This window comes from Rhamphochromis longiceps, linkage group LG15 (assembly GCF_057381845.1).
Source record: "Rhamphochromis longiceps isolate RC_006_pf linkage group LG15, R_longiceps_female_GT1.1, whole genome shotgun sequence".
NCBI lineage: Eukaryota > Metazoa > Chordata > Actinopteri > Cichliformes > Cichlidae > Rhamphochromis > Rhamphochromis longiceps.
In genome coordinates this window covers 26,031,208-26,044,653 of record NC_140571.1, presented here as the reverse complement: position 1 = coordinate 26,044,653, position 13,446 = coordinate 26,031,208, and the positions used below count along the sequence as shown (strand labels likewise).

The 13,446-nt window shown below is 42.4% G+C and overlaps 1 protein-coding gene across 1 annotated transcript in view; it reads left to right on the top strand.

The window, feature by feature from the left end:
* The window catches only part of LOC146652786 (filamin-A-interacting protein 1-like), a 49,841-nt gene extending 38,118 nt beyond the window's left edge, over nt 1-11,723 (top strand). Inside the window, exons 5-6 of the mRNA XM_085382561.1 lie at nt 6,346-9,103; nt 11,145-11,723. Coding sequence (XP_085238687.1) covers nt 6,346-9,103; nt 11,145-11,345 — 2,959 coding nt within the window. The 3' untranslated portion in view covers nt 11,346-11,723. The remainder of the gene's footprint in view (nt 1-6,345; nt 9,104-11,144) is intronic.
* Nucleotides 11,724-13,446: the final 1,723 nt, after the last annotated feature.

Genomic DNA, 13,446 nt, shown 5'->3' with positions numbered 1-13,446 from the left:
TTTCACTCCATGGGATTAGAAAGATTTGCAGACTCTAGGGATACGTTTCTTAAAAGATGATGAGAGATGAGTTGTTCTTGAAAGAACGTGTGTTCTGCAGATGCATGTTTATTTGGCCAGGTCAGATAAAACCTAGAGCGGGGTTTTAGATGCTGTCTGATAGGCAAGGTGGTGAAACATGCCTTACAGAGTCATCGCAAAAACAGAACACGCAGCAGCGACTGATGTGAACTGATGTGCTGCATTGCTTTAAATACTGTTAAAGCAGCAACTTTGCTTCTGACATAAAACTGCAAAAGTGAGTTAATCCCCATAATCTCCCAGTTTTTAAAATGTCCAAATTAATGTCTTCCTCATTCGCTTGGTTCTCATTAGCTTTGCTTTTAGATGCAGCAGGTAAGAGGAAAAAGTCAGTGTAGCTGATAAACAACATTTGCTGTTTTGTTTTTTTTTTCTTTTTCTTTTTTTCTTGGAAAATGGTGTGGGAGGCGGAGGAGACCAAAACTGGAGCTAAAAGAGATTGAATATTACTCCAAATGAAAATGTCAGTACACTTAATGTGGCTCAAAAAAGCCTCTTCACAAAGTGGTTCCAACTGTTTGATCTCCATAAATGATTTCCTCCTTCATAACAATTATGTTAAATGAGTTTTTTAAAAAACAAAAAAACAAAAAAAAAAAAATAAAACAAAAAAAAAATCATCAAGAATTGGCGTATTAAGCAGCAGATGCCGAGCAGGGCAGCTGTAGCCACCCGTGTCAGTAAAAATATGAATTTTTACATAAATAGTTGTACTAAAAGAACAAACAGGATTTCTGTGCTTCATTTTTAGTGAGTGAAACTCAACTTTTATATAACTGTTGGTCTGTTTCTTGGCAGTAATTAGCAGATAACTGTTTTTGTACCTGCACATTTTATGATGGCAGCTTTCTTTTGGTTATAAAATCAAGCAATGGGTGGCACTGTGGTGTCTTTCCATCCATCCTTATAGTCTGATTGGAGGCCTTATCTGTACAATAAGAACATTTTTTTTCTTTCTTTTTTTTTTCTTTTACATAATGGAATTTTTTTTTATTTCAGTTTGCAACAATCACTAAATCCAACTAAATAGCTTGTGTAAGACTATTTAAAAAAACAAGGAAATGATGACTGAAAAGGTTCAAATTCTGACTTTATGACATTTTGCACATTGTAATTCACGTCTGGGCTGCTTATGGTTATGAATGCTCCAAATAAAAGCAGAATTTATGATGATACAGTAGGTTTTATACATGGTGGAAAATGGTTGTCACTCGTGAGCTTGTTTGGTTTGGAAAGTTTAACTCTGGCCTCCCAAACTGAGCATCAGAAAACGTGTGCAGTGATCTGATAAGGTCTTTGTTTGAGGCGTGCTGATGGCTCCAGTGACTGACCTCCATTACCCAACATCAAAACAGCCCAAATGTGAGAGATGGCATAAGAAGATCTGCACAATAGAAGATTTCAGCTGCTCCTCATGCTCCATAAAAACTCTTAACAGCCCGAATGTGGAGAAATGCTTCACCGAGTCTCAGATCTGTCTGCATGGCTCATAGCAGCATCTTTCTGCTTGCTTTCATATTTTCAGTGATGGTTTAAGAATCATAAATATGTGTGATACTGGCTGTCTTCATTATTGTGGGGCTTTTCCATTCCTTTTTTTTCTTCCTCATTCACTTTTTTCTCATCAGCTTCCTTAAGATGCAGCAGGTTAAAGGAAAAGTCATAAAAACCTGATTCACTTAGGTTTGTAGCTGATAAACTGATTTAACTGTTGGTTTTCTCAGAAAATGGTGGAGGAGGAGACCTAAACGAGAGTTAAAAGAGAGTGAATGTTACTGCAAATTAACATTCAAGTAAACAGAATATGGCTCAAAAAAAGAGAAAAGACCATCTAAATGAATTAAACTCTGAAGCAGTGGTGCCTGCTCAGTGGTCTGCAGGTTGAAGGACAGACCTGAAGTATAACAGTGAAGATGTTCAGGTGTATTCAATTTTTTTTTTAGAGAGCTGTTGGTTCAGTTTCATGGTCGTTAGGAAGTTTTCAGACTCTGTGTCTCTAACGTCGCCCTGATCTCACCTCTCCCCTTGCTCTGATAACACATTCCTGCTGGCTGCAGTAAGCGTGTGGATTCGCATCACCAACATGTCGACCCTGATGATGTCATTCCCAGCAGAGATCCCGCTGGCCGATTACAAGGCTCTGTTTGCGTAACAACGGTCACAGACCACTACAGCTACACAAAATAAGTGTCGAGAGACCAGCTTATGAATCTGTTGACTCTGGAAGGCCCCCACCAAAAACAAGCTAAGATCCTTCAATGAAAACATGTCCACCACAGTGCACCAGCAGGGTTTACATCCATTTACTTTGAGCTACGGCTGAGTGTTTTGCCGAAAAACCTGCCATTTAGAGACTTGATCTAAGCAATAAATTTAATTCATTTGGCTAAAATAAAACAAACCAGGGCTGCAACCAACCAAATGTTTATTAACTAATGAAGGAAGAAATGTCCAAAAGGTTGTGATGTAAAAGTTAACTTTACCTCACAGAATCCAAGCTCCAGCTCTTGTTTTGACCTGTTGCCTGCTGGATGATTTTCATTAATTTTTTTAAAATGTATTTATGGAAACGACTTGTCATCATGACTGGTATGTACTATAGAAATACAAATTTCAGTGGCTTTGATGAAGGGGAAAACTGTTATCCATATAATATCGTCGATCTGCATCGATTCCTGATGGGGGAATCCAACAGTCTCGGCAACATGGATTTGTCAGTTTTTGTCATGACCACCCAGAGGGCCCTGAGCCCAGTGTGGTTATGGGTTAATGTGGTTTGAGACATCGACGTTTTGACCGATAAATCAGGCTTGTCTTTAGAAAAATGTAGGTTTGATTCTCTGTAATTTCACAGTGGTGGAGATTTTCCAGTTTGTGTCAGAACATGAACTGTGCCTCCTCTGTATCAAAGCGTGCCTGTTGACGCGTCTGTTCAGCACGTTAATGGTAATTACTGCAACTATTATTAGCTTGAGATCAGCATCTCCTGGCCCGATGTTTGCTGTGGGCTCAGCCATGCTCTGGTTTATGGTTGTTTGGGGCTCTCTTCCTTCTCTGTGACAGGCTTCGGTTAGTGCTGAGGCTATGAATAGACCCAAACACAGAGAGAGGCTTTCTGCAGAGCCATCATCTGCCAACAAGGCAGCAATGACAGATACTGTGTCCTGTGAGCATGGGGGAGCAATCAGAGTAAAATTTGGGAGGAAGGGAAGAATTTTAATGTGCAAACACGCATTCAAAAGCTGCACTTTTGAATGCGTGGTACGATTTTAATCTGAAACAAATTTGTTTTAAGTCTAAATGGTGTAAAAGCCTCAGAGCTTTTCTCATGTAGGCTCAGGATAGATGGTTGATATCTAAATGGATGTTCAAAGCAGTGGAAACTCCCAAGATGGTTAAAACCAGGGCTTTTCATATACTGGGGTACAGCAGGTGAAGTGACACTTCAAACCTGAGTGGAGCTCTTAGCTAACATTGGCAGCAGGATTGCTATGCTCGCTAACCACAGATGGTCAAAAAGATGGAGGTGAAAAGTGAAGGCAGAAGTGTCTTGAACTAGGCAGACGTTGTAAAAAGACTTGAGCTCTTAGTCTCTGGCCTTCAGTAAAAACTTTATGGGCTCAGTTTTTTTTTTTTTTTTTTTTTTTTTTTTTTTTTTTAAATCTTACAAAATGTGGTTTTGTATTTTACCAAGATTTATTTAAAAAAGCGAATTTTAAAAAGAATTAAACCTTAATAAACATTTGCTTGCCAGATGTTTGGATTTGAGGAATTGGTGCAGAGTCTGTAATGATGCGAATGCTGCGTTGAAGGTGAAGCTTTGGTTTTTACTGGTTATTGAATGTTTCCAGTGACTGTAAGAACGAGACTGTGGATGTGAGCATGCTTCCTGTCAAGGATGTCTGGACTCCTCCTTAGACACCGGGTCAGAAGCTCAGAGTAGATCTCCTATTTTACTTTAAGGTACCCGCGGAGGTGGTTCAGCATCTGACCGGGACACCTCCCAGGTGAGGTATTTTAGGCATGTTGAGGTGGGATGAGGCCTGGTGGCAGTGACCAGAGAGACTGTATCTCTCAGATGGCTGAGGGACATCTCGGTGAGAAATTGATAACGCATCAGCTCTTTGAGCAGAACTTATTAATAAGTCCTTGGTGATATTAATCCCTAATCACATGAGAGTACTTCCTCATTTTCCTCTAGTATTTCCTACACTGAATGGCAGGATAGGCATTTGCTTTTTCTGAACTTAAAAAGAAAGATTACATTCATGGTTTTTATTCATTTAAAATACAAAGCTGAGAAAGCAATTTCCCAGATCTCTAAATTACAAACATCCAACAAAAGTGTAAGTATCGAAGCCACAAAACACAGGCAGTTACTGTACAGTGTGGCTTCTTGTTCCTGTGGTATTTATGTATCACATGCATTTGGAATAATGAAGAGCTGTAAGCATCTGTTAGCTCTTTGCACTGCTCATATTTGGCTCATTTAGCAGCCTCTGCAGTGCAAACCACAGGCCTTTTCTGTCTGGAACACACACACACCCACACCCACCCTTTAGCCACTATGGAGAAATATATTATTATATCTATGTCCTTTCGCTTTGCACGATACCAGGGGATTATAATGAGAAAGGCTGTGCAACTCTGGCATTGTCCTCTCCCAAACAAAAACTCCCGCCTTGCATTGTTGTCTTGTTTCTGTGGAAATGCTGCAGGGCTGCATGGTGGGTAGCAGAGGGTTAAAACTGGAGCCAAAGTAAAGATGAGGAAAAAGAAATCTGAACTTGAAAGTGGACACGTTACGTGAGTCATGTCACCTGCTGTCTAGTCGTGCCTCCTTCCCCAGAGGGAAAGCAAAACAGTGAAGAAGATTTGAGCCTTTCCTCCTCCCCCCACTTTGGTGTCCAAACAAGGGCAGGGCCTCTGTGTCCATATATGGATGGGTGGATGACATCACCATCCAGCAGAGCAGTGCTGTTTAGCACGACATCCACCTTTCTCATTGTCCTCCAATGAGCTGTTTGGAATGTGATGCCTAATTTCCAGTGGAGTTGGGGCCCCTCCTTCCTTCCCTTCCCTCTCTGACCCCCCCAGGAGACGCTGAGCTGCAGTCTGGCTGCTACTTTTAAAAACACCCTCAGAGATGGATCAGCAAGCACTGCAGCCCAGCCGGTGGGTAAGTTCAGTTTGGAGGGGAAGAAGTTTTTGACCCTGGAGGATAAAGCTGTGAAGGTGTATGCGTAGAGGTTGGAAGTTTGTTTTTTGATCCAGAGCTCAGCTGATGTATCCCAGTGTCTTATGTAACTGCTGTAAAGCGTCTTTCTCAGACCTGCAGGGACTCATGCAGAGATCAGTTAAACATCTACAAATAAAAGCTCAGTTCTCAGTTTTGTAGGCCACTGTGCAGTGCTGTGCTGATGCCATTTTTAAATCTGTGAAATTGCTCCATTTATCTTCCCGTCTTTGCAAACTGTGTTCAAAATAAAAATTAAAGGCAACTATTAGTTTGTAATTTTTAGGGGCGATGAGGTGAAAATGTATCCACATAGAATGGAAAATGTTTGTTATCAAAAGGAAAAGTTTTACTCGACTTGATCTACTTTACAAACTCGCGGAGTTAAAACAATCCTGGAATAAAATGACATGAAAAAATGATTTCATAACTAAAAGTAGACTTAAAAAAACATATTTTTCTCACTTTCGAGAAACAAAAAACCTAACTAAAAACAATATTGTGCACTTACAAAACTAAAGTACAATATACAAATGACAAATTATCTATTTGATCAGAAATACAAGCTTTAGGAGATGCAGATAATGCTTGAGACTTGCATGTCCGTATGACGGGGATGTCTGTGAGTGTGTTTTATAATGCCTCTTAAGAACATCTTATATATTCCCCATAGATGTGTTTACATGTGTACACATTTGAAGAAATAATAATAATAATAATAATAATAATAATAATAATAATAAATTATTGTTTTTAAGGAAACAAACTACATTTAAAAAGTGTAAACCCAAATGTAGTAACTTACTGAAAAATTAAATTGCCAAATCTAAACTGCCATCTCATAGCTGGCATTCATGCACTTGGATCTTTTTGGACTACCATCCCAAGAATATTACAATTGAATTGGCTTTTTTTTTCTTCTTTTTTTTAAACAAACAATTCACATTTGGTCCATGAAAGCAAGTGCTCCAAAAAAAATTTTTTTTAGCAGAGATTAACTAAGATCTTTCACTGTCTTTGTTTTTCAGACTCAAAAGGCTTTTGGAGCAGGAGAAGGCTTACCAGGCTCGTAAGGACAAGGAGCACAGCAGAAGGCTAGAGAAGGTCAGAGCAGAGCTGGTGAAGCTCAAGTCCTTTGCCCTGATGTTGGTAGACGAGCGACAGCTGCACATTGAGCAGATCGACCAGCAGAGCCAGAAGATCCAGGATCTCACTCAGAAGCTTCAGGAAAAAGAGCAGCGACTGGCGTCTGTCAGCGACACCGCCAAGGAAAGCAGCCAGAAGGTCCTAAAGCTGGAGGCCGAGCTAGAGCAGAGAGCAGCAAAGTTCACACAGGAGCATGAGGAGATGACCGCCAAGCTGGCGAACCAGGAGTCCCAGAGCCGGCAGCTGAGGCTGAAGCTGGCTGGACTGACACGCAAGATTGAAGAGCTGGAAGAGAGCAACAAAGTCCTGCAGAAATCAGAGGAGGACCTGCAGGAGCTGAGGGAGAAGATCAGCAAAGGAGAGTGTGGGAACTCTTCACTCATGGCCGAGCTGGAGAATCTGCGTAAGAAAGTGTTGGAGATGGAGGGCAAAGATGAGGAGATTACCAAAACAGAGACTCAGTGCAGGGAGCTGAGGAAGAAGCTGCAGGAAGAGGAGAACCACAGCAAGGAGCTGAAGTTGGAAGTTGAGAAACTCCAGAAGAGAATGGCTGAATTGGAGAAACTGGAGGCAATCTTTAACAGGAGCAAAACGGAGTGCTCACAGCTTCACGCAAACCTGGAAAAAGAGAGACGTGTCGTGAAGGATTTGGCCGGTGAGCTGGAGATGGTGAAAACCCGGATGAAGGAACTCGAGTCCTCAGAGTCAAAGTTCGAAAAAGCGGAAATGGCCCTTAAAGACGAGCTCATGAAGCTGAAGTCCTTCACGGTTATTCTGGTAGATGAACGCAAAAACATGGCAGAAAGACTCAAACAGGAAGAGCTGAAAAGTGATGATTTAAGTAAGATGTTCAAAGCAGAGCAGGGGAAGGTGACAGAGGTCACAGAGAAGCTGATAGAGGAGAGCAAAAAAGTTCTGAAATACAAATCGGAGATGGAGATCCAGGTGACGACGCTTACCAAAGAGAGAGATGAGTTAAAGAATAAACTGGCAGGTGAAGAGGAAAAGTGTAGGGAGCTAAATGGCAAGCTGAGTGGGATGAAGATGACGATAGACAGACTTGAGGAAACGGAGAGGGAAATGCAGAGAAAGCGGGCCAGCAAGGAAAATAACCAAAATCCAGAAGAGGATAACAAAGTAACAGAGCTCACGCTAGAAATCGAAAGACTGAAGAGCCGGCTCAAACATCTTGAGGTGGTTGAGGGCGATTTGATGAAAACTGAAGATGAGTATGATCTGCTTGAAAAGAAATTCAGGACAGAGCAGGATAAAGCAAATGCTCTATCAAAGCTTCTGGAAGAGATGAAAAGTCAGATTGCCCGAAACAAAGCCATAGAGAAAGGAGAAGTCATGAGTCCTGAGGCTGAGCTGAGAATTCGCTGCAAGATGGAGGAGGCCAAAACCAAAGATCTGCAGGCAGATGTTCTGGCTTTAAAGGAGAAAATCCACGAGCTGATGAACAAAGAGGACCAGCTCTCCCAGCTGCAGGTTGACTTCTCTGTCCTCCAGCAGAGATTTATGGAGGAGGAAGAGAAGAATAAGAGCATGAGCCAAGAAATGCAGAACCTCAACAAGGAGCTTGAAGCTGCCAAGCGGTACAGTCGTGCCTTGAGGCCAAGCATGAATGGCAGGAGGATGGTGGATGTCCCGGTTACCTCCACAGCCGTCCAGACAGATATGATGGCCAGCGAGCCCGCAGAGGACGAGACGGCAGCGGGCTTTATCCGGAAATCAGTTCTTGAGGAGAACCACTTGATGAGTAACCTCAGGCAACACAGTCTCAAGAAGCCAACAGTTCTCGAACGATACCCTCCAGCTTCAGCGGAACTTGGAGCCAAAAAGTCTTGGATACCCTGGATGAAAAAGAAGGAGGCCATCACAATCACGCAGACCACTCCTGAGAAGATCCACGGGGTCTCTTTGCTTCATCCACCGGAGGCAACCATGTCCCAAAAACCGGGTCAGCCACTTCATATCAGAGTGACCCCAGATCACGGGAACAGCACTGCCACCTTGGAGATCACCAGCCCTCGAGCTGAAGATTTCTTCTCCAGCACCACCATCATCCCGACTCTCGGTCTTCAGAAACCCCGCATCACAATCGTCCCTAAACCCACGACCGTGACCTCAAAGACCAAAACCTGTGACGGAATGGAAGGTCTCAATCGAGCCAAATCTCCTGTCACAATCACCACCATCTCCAGAGCAAAGAGTCCAGAGAGGAATGGTGGGAGCAGCCATCAGTCACCAGTGTCCATCATCACGGTCAGCACCACCCCTGTGGCTGAAGCGTGTGCTTTATCTGAGCCTCACGAAGTTTCCACAGGCTGCACAGTAATCAAGGTGACCCCAGAGAAGCAGCCTGGAACTGCACCTGTCAGGAAATACAACAGCAACATCATCACAACGGAGGACAACAAGATCCACATCCACCTGGGTCCACAGTTTAAGAGGCCATCTGAGGCCTGCAGCAGTCCTGTGCTGACACTCAGGCCAACTGGCCTGAGTTCAGAAAGCAGAGAAACGGGAACAGTTCTCCGCTCTCCACGCCAAGCGGGGAAAACCACTCCGAGCAAAATGACAAGCAGCATAACGATCACGCCTATCACCTCGGCCGCCTCCAGGCCGACGCAGTCAGTGGTGAGATCATTAGCTCTAATGACCTCCATCTGTCTCTCTCCCTGAATACAAACCTAGAGGCATGAATATCTTCCTCTTTGTTTCCAGCAATGGCTGAAGTGTTTCAATTGTTTTTTACGTTTCAGTTGCTTCTGAAATGTTTCAAAATGAAAACAGGTGGTCTGTGCTTCCTAGATAGCACTCTGTCCAGGTATTAAACACTGAATTTGTGAATATATAATCTGAACTAACCCCAGAATGCTTTACCCAGAACTGCTCAACACTGTAGAGAGGCTTTTCCTACACAAGCATAAATTTACAAACTGACAAGTTCACTTTTTCAAACTAAGTTAAAGCAGCTACTGAGCACTGAAGGTTTGACTTTTGAGCACTTAAGATTTACATTTACCAAAGTCACCTCAACATAACCCTAACAAACTGGTGCGAAAAGGTCCAGTAAGCGCTGATTTGGTCAAATCAATACATTCAGGTGAAAATCAGGTTTTGTGGACATTCAGGTTAAACTGCTAAACAACTTTACCTGAAAAGATATCAATAAATGTTTAAATTAGGATTTATACATAAAGAATCGGTAAGAAAACAGTACATCTGTACAACTGAGACACAAAGAAGATCCCGATAACTGATGGACAAAGAAAAAACTAATATTTAACGATGCTAAAAACGCAACAGCTGATTCCTAAGAGTGTATTTAAGTACAACCAAACCACTCCCTTAAATATGCATAATTAAACCTTTGGACAGTTTAAATGGGTGTGTTAGTAGTTCTTATTTTAACCTTTGCGTCTGAGTGACTCACCGTTAGAGCCAGCCTCAAGTGGTCACTACAGGAACTGCAGCTTTCTGGTACTTGGGCTTGATTTTATTTATTTTTTTGGCCCAGAGGTGCAGAATGATGAACGCCAGCAGCAGTGAACTACATAATTTCATAATATAACAGAAATGGAAAAGTTATCACAAAGCAATACAAACTTCAGTGTACTGTATTTTCCGCACTATAAGGTGTACTTAAAATTTTATCATTTTCTCAAAAATCAACAGTCCACCTTATAATCCGGTACGCCTTATGTATGAATGCTGGTTGCGCTTACTGACCTCGAATGTTTTAGTACAACTTTGGTAAGCTTGATGGATTGTCAGAGCATTATGGCTACCGTAGTCAGGAGCCTCGCGGAGTACTCTGGGTACAAAACTCCATCCGTTTCAGGTCGCAAAGTCAAACGAACACAGCGGCATCACTGAGATTTAAAAACTGTAAATTCTTTCATCTTTGATTAAAATGATAAGCGTTGCTTCGTTAACAGGTGTAACAATGAAGTTTAACATCCAGGCATCCATAAAAACAGAATTTATTAAATTTAATGGGGTTAGAAGTTGGCAGGAGGTTAGCTTGCTAGTTTCCACCTAAACATGATATACCATGTCCTGACTGAGAGATTTCTGAAAAAATTAAAACGTACAGCTCACTATCACTTCCAACATAAATAAAGACAGAAAACTAAACGGCAGTAACAATTGTATGGTTACTGAAGTTGGGCTAGCTGGTATATAATGATGTGCTACGTGATCACTAGCTATATTAGCATAACATAAACGCAGGGAAGCTGGAGACCGAACGCTAACTTTTAACGCAATAACGTGAGGGTTCCCGATGGTTGGGGACAAATGCAATCTCGTGGCAGGATGCTGTAAACGGACCGAAGCAAGAAGAATGAGTTGAGTAAAGTTTGACTTATCTGACTGTTTTGTTTCGCTTGATGCACCTTATAATCCGGTGCGCCTTATGGTCCGAAAAATACGGTGCTTTATGTACCTAGTCGTTAGGAGTTTCTCCCCTTTCCCCGAAATGACCCACCATCACTCAGTCCACTGATCGTGTATCAGAGCCACCAAAAGCATGCTTACTGGGGAGCTCACATTCTCACCATCCCTGCTTCAGTGAAATCAGTGACACAGTTAATAAAACGATTAAAAGATCCTTGTCTCTGTCTCATGCTGGCTTTTGTCTTTTTTTTTTTTTTTCTTCTTCTTCTTTTTGTAGCCCAGTGCAGATGTGCAGTACAGTCGGAGCACCGCAACACGGATCCCTGTGTCAAAAGGTATGAAACCAAGCAGCAAAGCGGTCCTGGGCGTGTCCACGGTGACAAGGTTAGAGTCACGGGCCGAGAGCCACGCGATGAAAATCGAGCTGAGGAAGCCGACTGTGTGTGGCTTGGCCTCTGCAGCAGCAGGAAAGAGCTGAGTGCCGGTTCACCACCAAATCCCCAAATCTGCTGCCAGAATAGAGACGCAGAACACATCTGTGTGCATTCACCATGGGACTGTGTGTGATGTTGCCTTTTACCACAGCTTAGCTTTACAAACATCATTTAATGTGCTACCACTCATGTTTTCAGATAATATTCATGTCATTTGAACGGCCGGTTAATTGCACGAGAAAGCTTTGCTGATTTGATTAACTCCATCTCGCCGCTCCTTCATAGATGGTTCAGATTTTTAATGTCATCATCGTATTTTTATAGCATGTGTTTATTTCACCGCAGCTCATGGAGGTTTCTGGTGACCAAGGCGCTGACTGTGAATTGTTTGTGACACGCACCAAAATAAAAACTATTTATCTCTGAACCAAGTACGGCTTTGCTTCGTAACTTCCATCTTTGTGACTGCGTGGTGCCCGTGCTGCTTCCCAGAGCACTCCCGGGAAACCATGAAAACTAATTCTCTGAACTTGATTCCACATCCTGTATAGAAGTAAAAATTCATTTCATGTAAGATATTTGTACTCCTCACCTTTAAGTAGCCTGGATTTTGCCTTCATCACAGGTGTGCAGAGTAATGGTTTCTTATTCCGGTTTCAACTAAAGTGCATTTGAGAATGTGAGCAGTTGGACAGATGCATGTGGACCTCAGCCTGAGAAGTAAAGAAAAACAAGAATAAAATTTAGACACTAAAGATAATTGAAGTTACCTGGTAAAGGGATTTATTGAGTTGTATGATGTAAATATTGGTACCGTGGCAACAGAGGGACAAGGTACATCATGAGTTGGCGACCTGTGAGTCAGTTTGGCTCTAATGGGATCATTTACTAAATGAGCATCATATATAAATAGCAGCTGAGATCATAAACTCATCAGGAAAGTGTTCAGCTGGGTGAAGTCGACCCATTTCTCACTGACTTCTCTTTCTAATCGTAGGAGTCGCCCCCTGCTGGCCATTATTCAGAATGGTTTCCACACAGACCTGTGAGCGTTAGTCCACATTGTGAACGTTCACCTCCCTCTTGTGGACAAGTGCACATAAACCGACTGAGTTGAGATTCACTTCAGCAACAAACTGATCACATTTAGAAATCTGACATCTCTAAACTGCCTCAGTGAGGCAGCAGCAGCCTCACGCTTCCTCTAATGATTGTCTCAGCGCAGGCTGAACAAAACAGCCAACACAATTACCTGCTGATTGTGTAATCTGTCAGGAGATGTGGAGAGATGCGGTGATATGAACAAGCAACTGTGCTACCACTTAATTAGAGTGATTCAGGAAGATGGAGAGTGTGAGATATGCTGATGTAAGGAGGAAAGAGGAAGATGGCAGGATATTAAAGACTGCAGCTGGAAAACAGAAGGGTAAACATGATCAATCACAGAGCCTGCTGCTTAGAGATTTGGGGGGGATCAAGTCCTTTCTGGGAACAACATCAGAGGCTGAACAGGATTATGAAAATCATAGCTGGGCTGAGCCGGGCACACTCCTCAGAGAAAACTGCTCAGAACCGACATGCGGGACTTTTCTGCTGCAGTCCAGCTGCAGAGCTGAAAAACTGCCGGGAGTGGGCCGGCCATTACAGTGTCTAACAACTAACAATCATTTACAGCTCGGACTCATCTGATTGTGTCTTCTTTTACTCATTTATAACTAGATTTATATAATATATCCAACTATATCCAGGCTACACTCGAATAAAACAGATAAAAAATTGACAGATTCCTCAGTATATATATTGTCACTTGATTTAATGGACTGGTTTTTATAAAGTGCTTTATTTACTCTATTTGAGCACTTGGAGCCCTTTACACATCTTTCACACCCTTTCACACATATTCACACTCTGATGAGCACATCAGGAAGAACTGAGAGTTCAGTATCGTGCCCAAGGATACCAGGGATTGAACAACCAACCTTCAGTAGATCACCCGCTGAGCCACAGCCATTCCTGATTAACAGACTTATTATCATAATAGGATGATACAAATAAAATGGTCAAGAATTGAAAAAGAGCGAGAGCTAGTCTGAAGCAATACAGCGGCTTTTAAAACCAATCCGGAGTCTAACAGGTAGCCCCTTT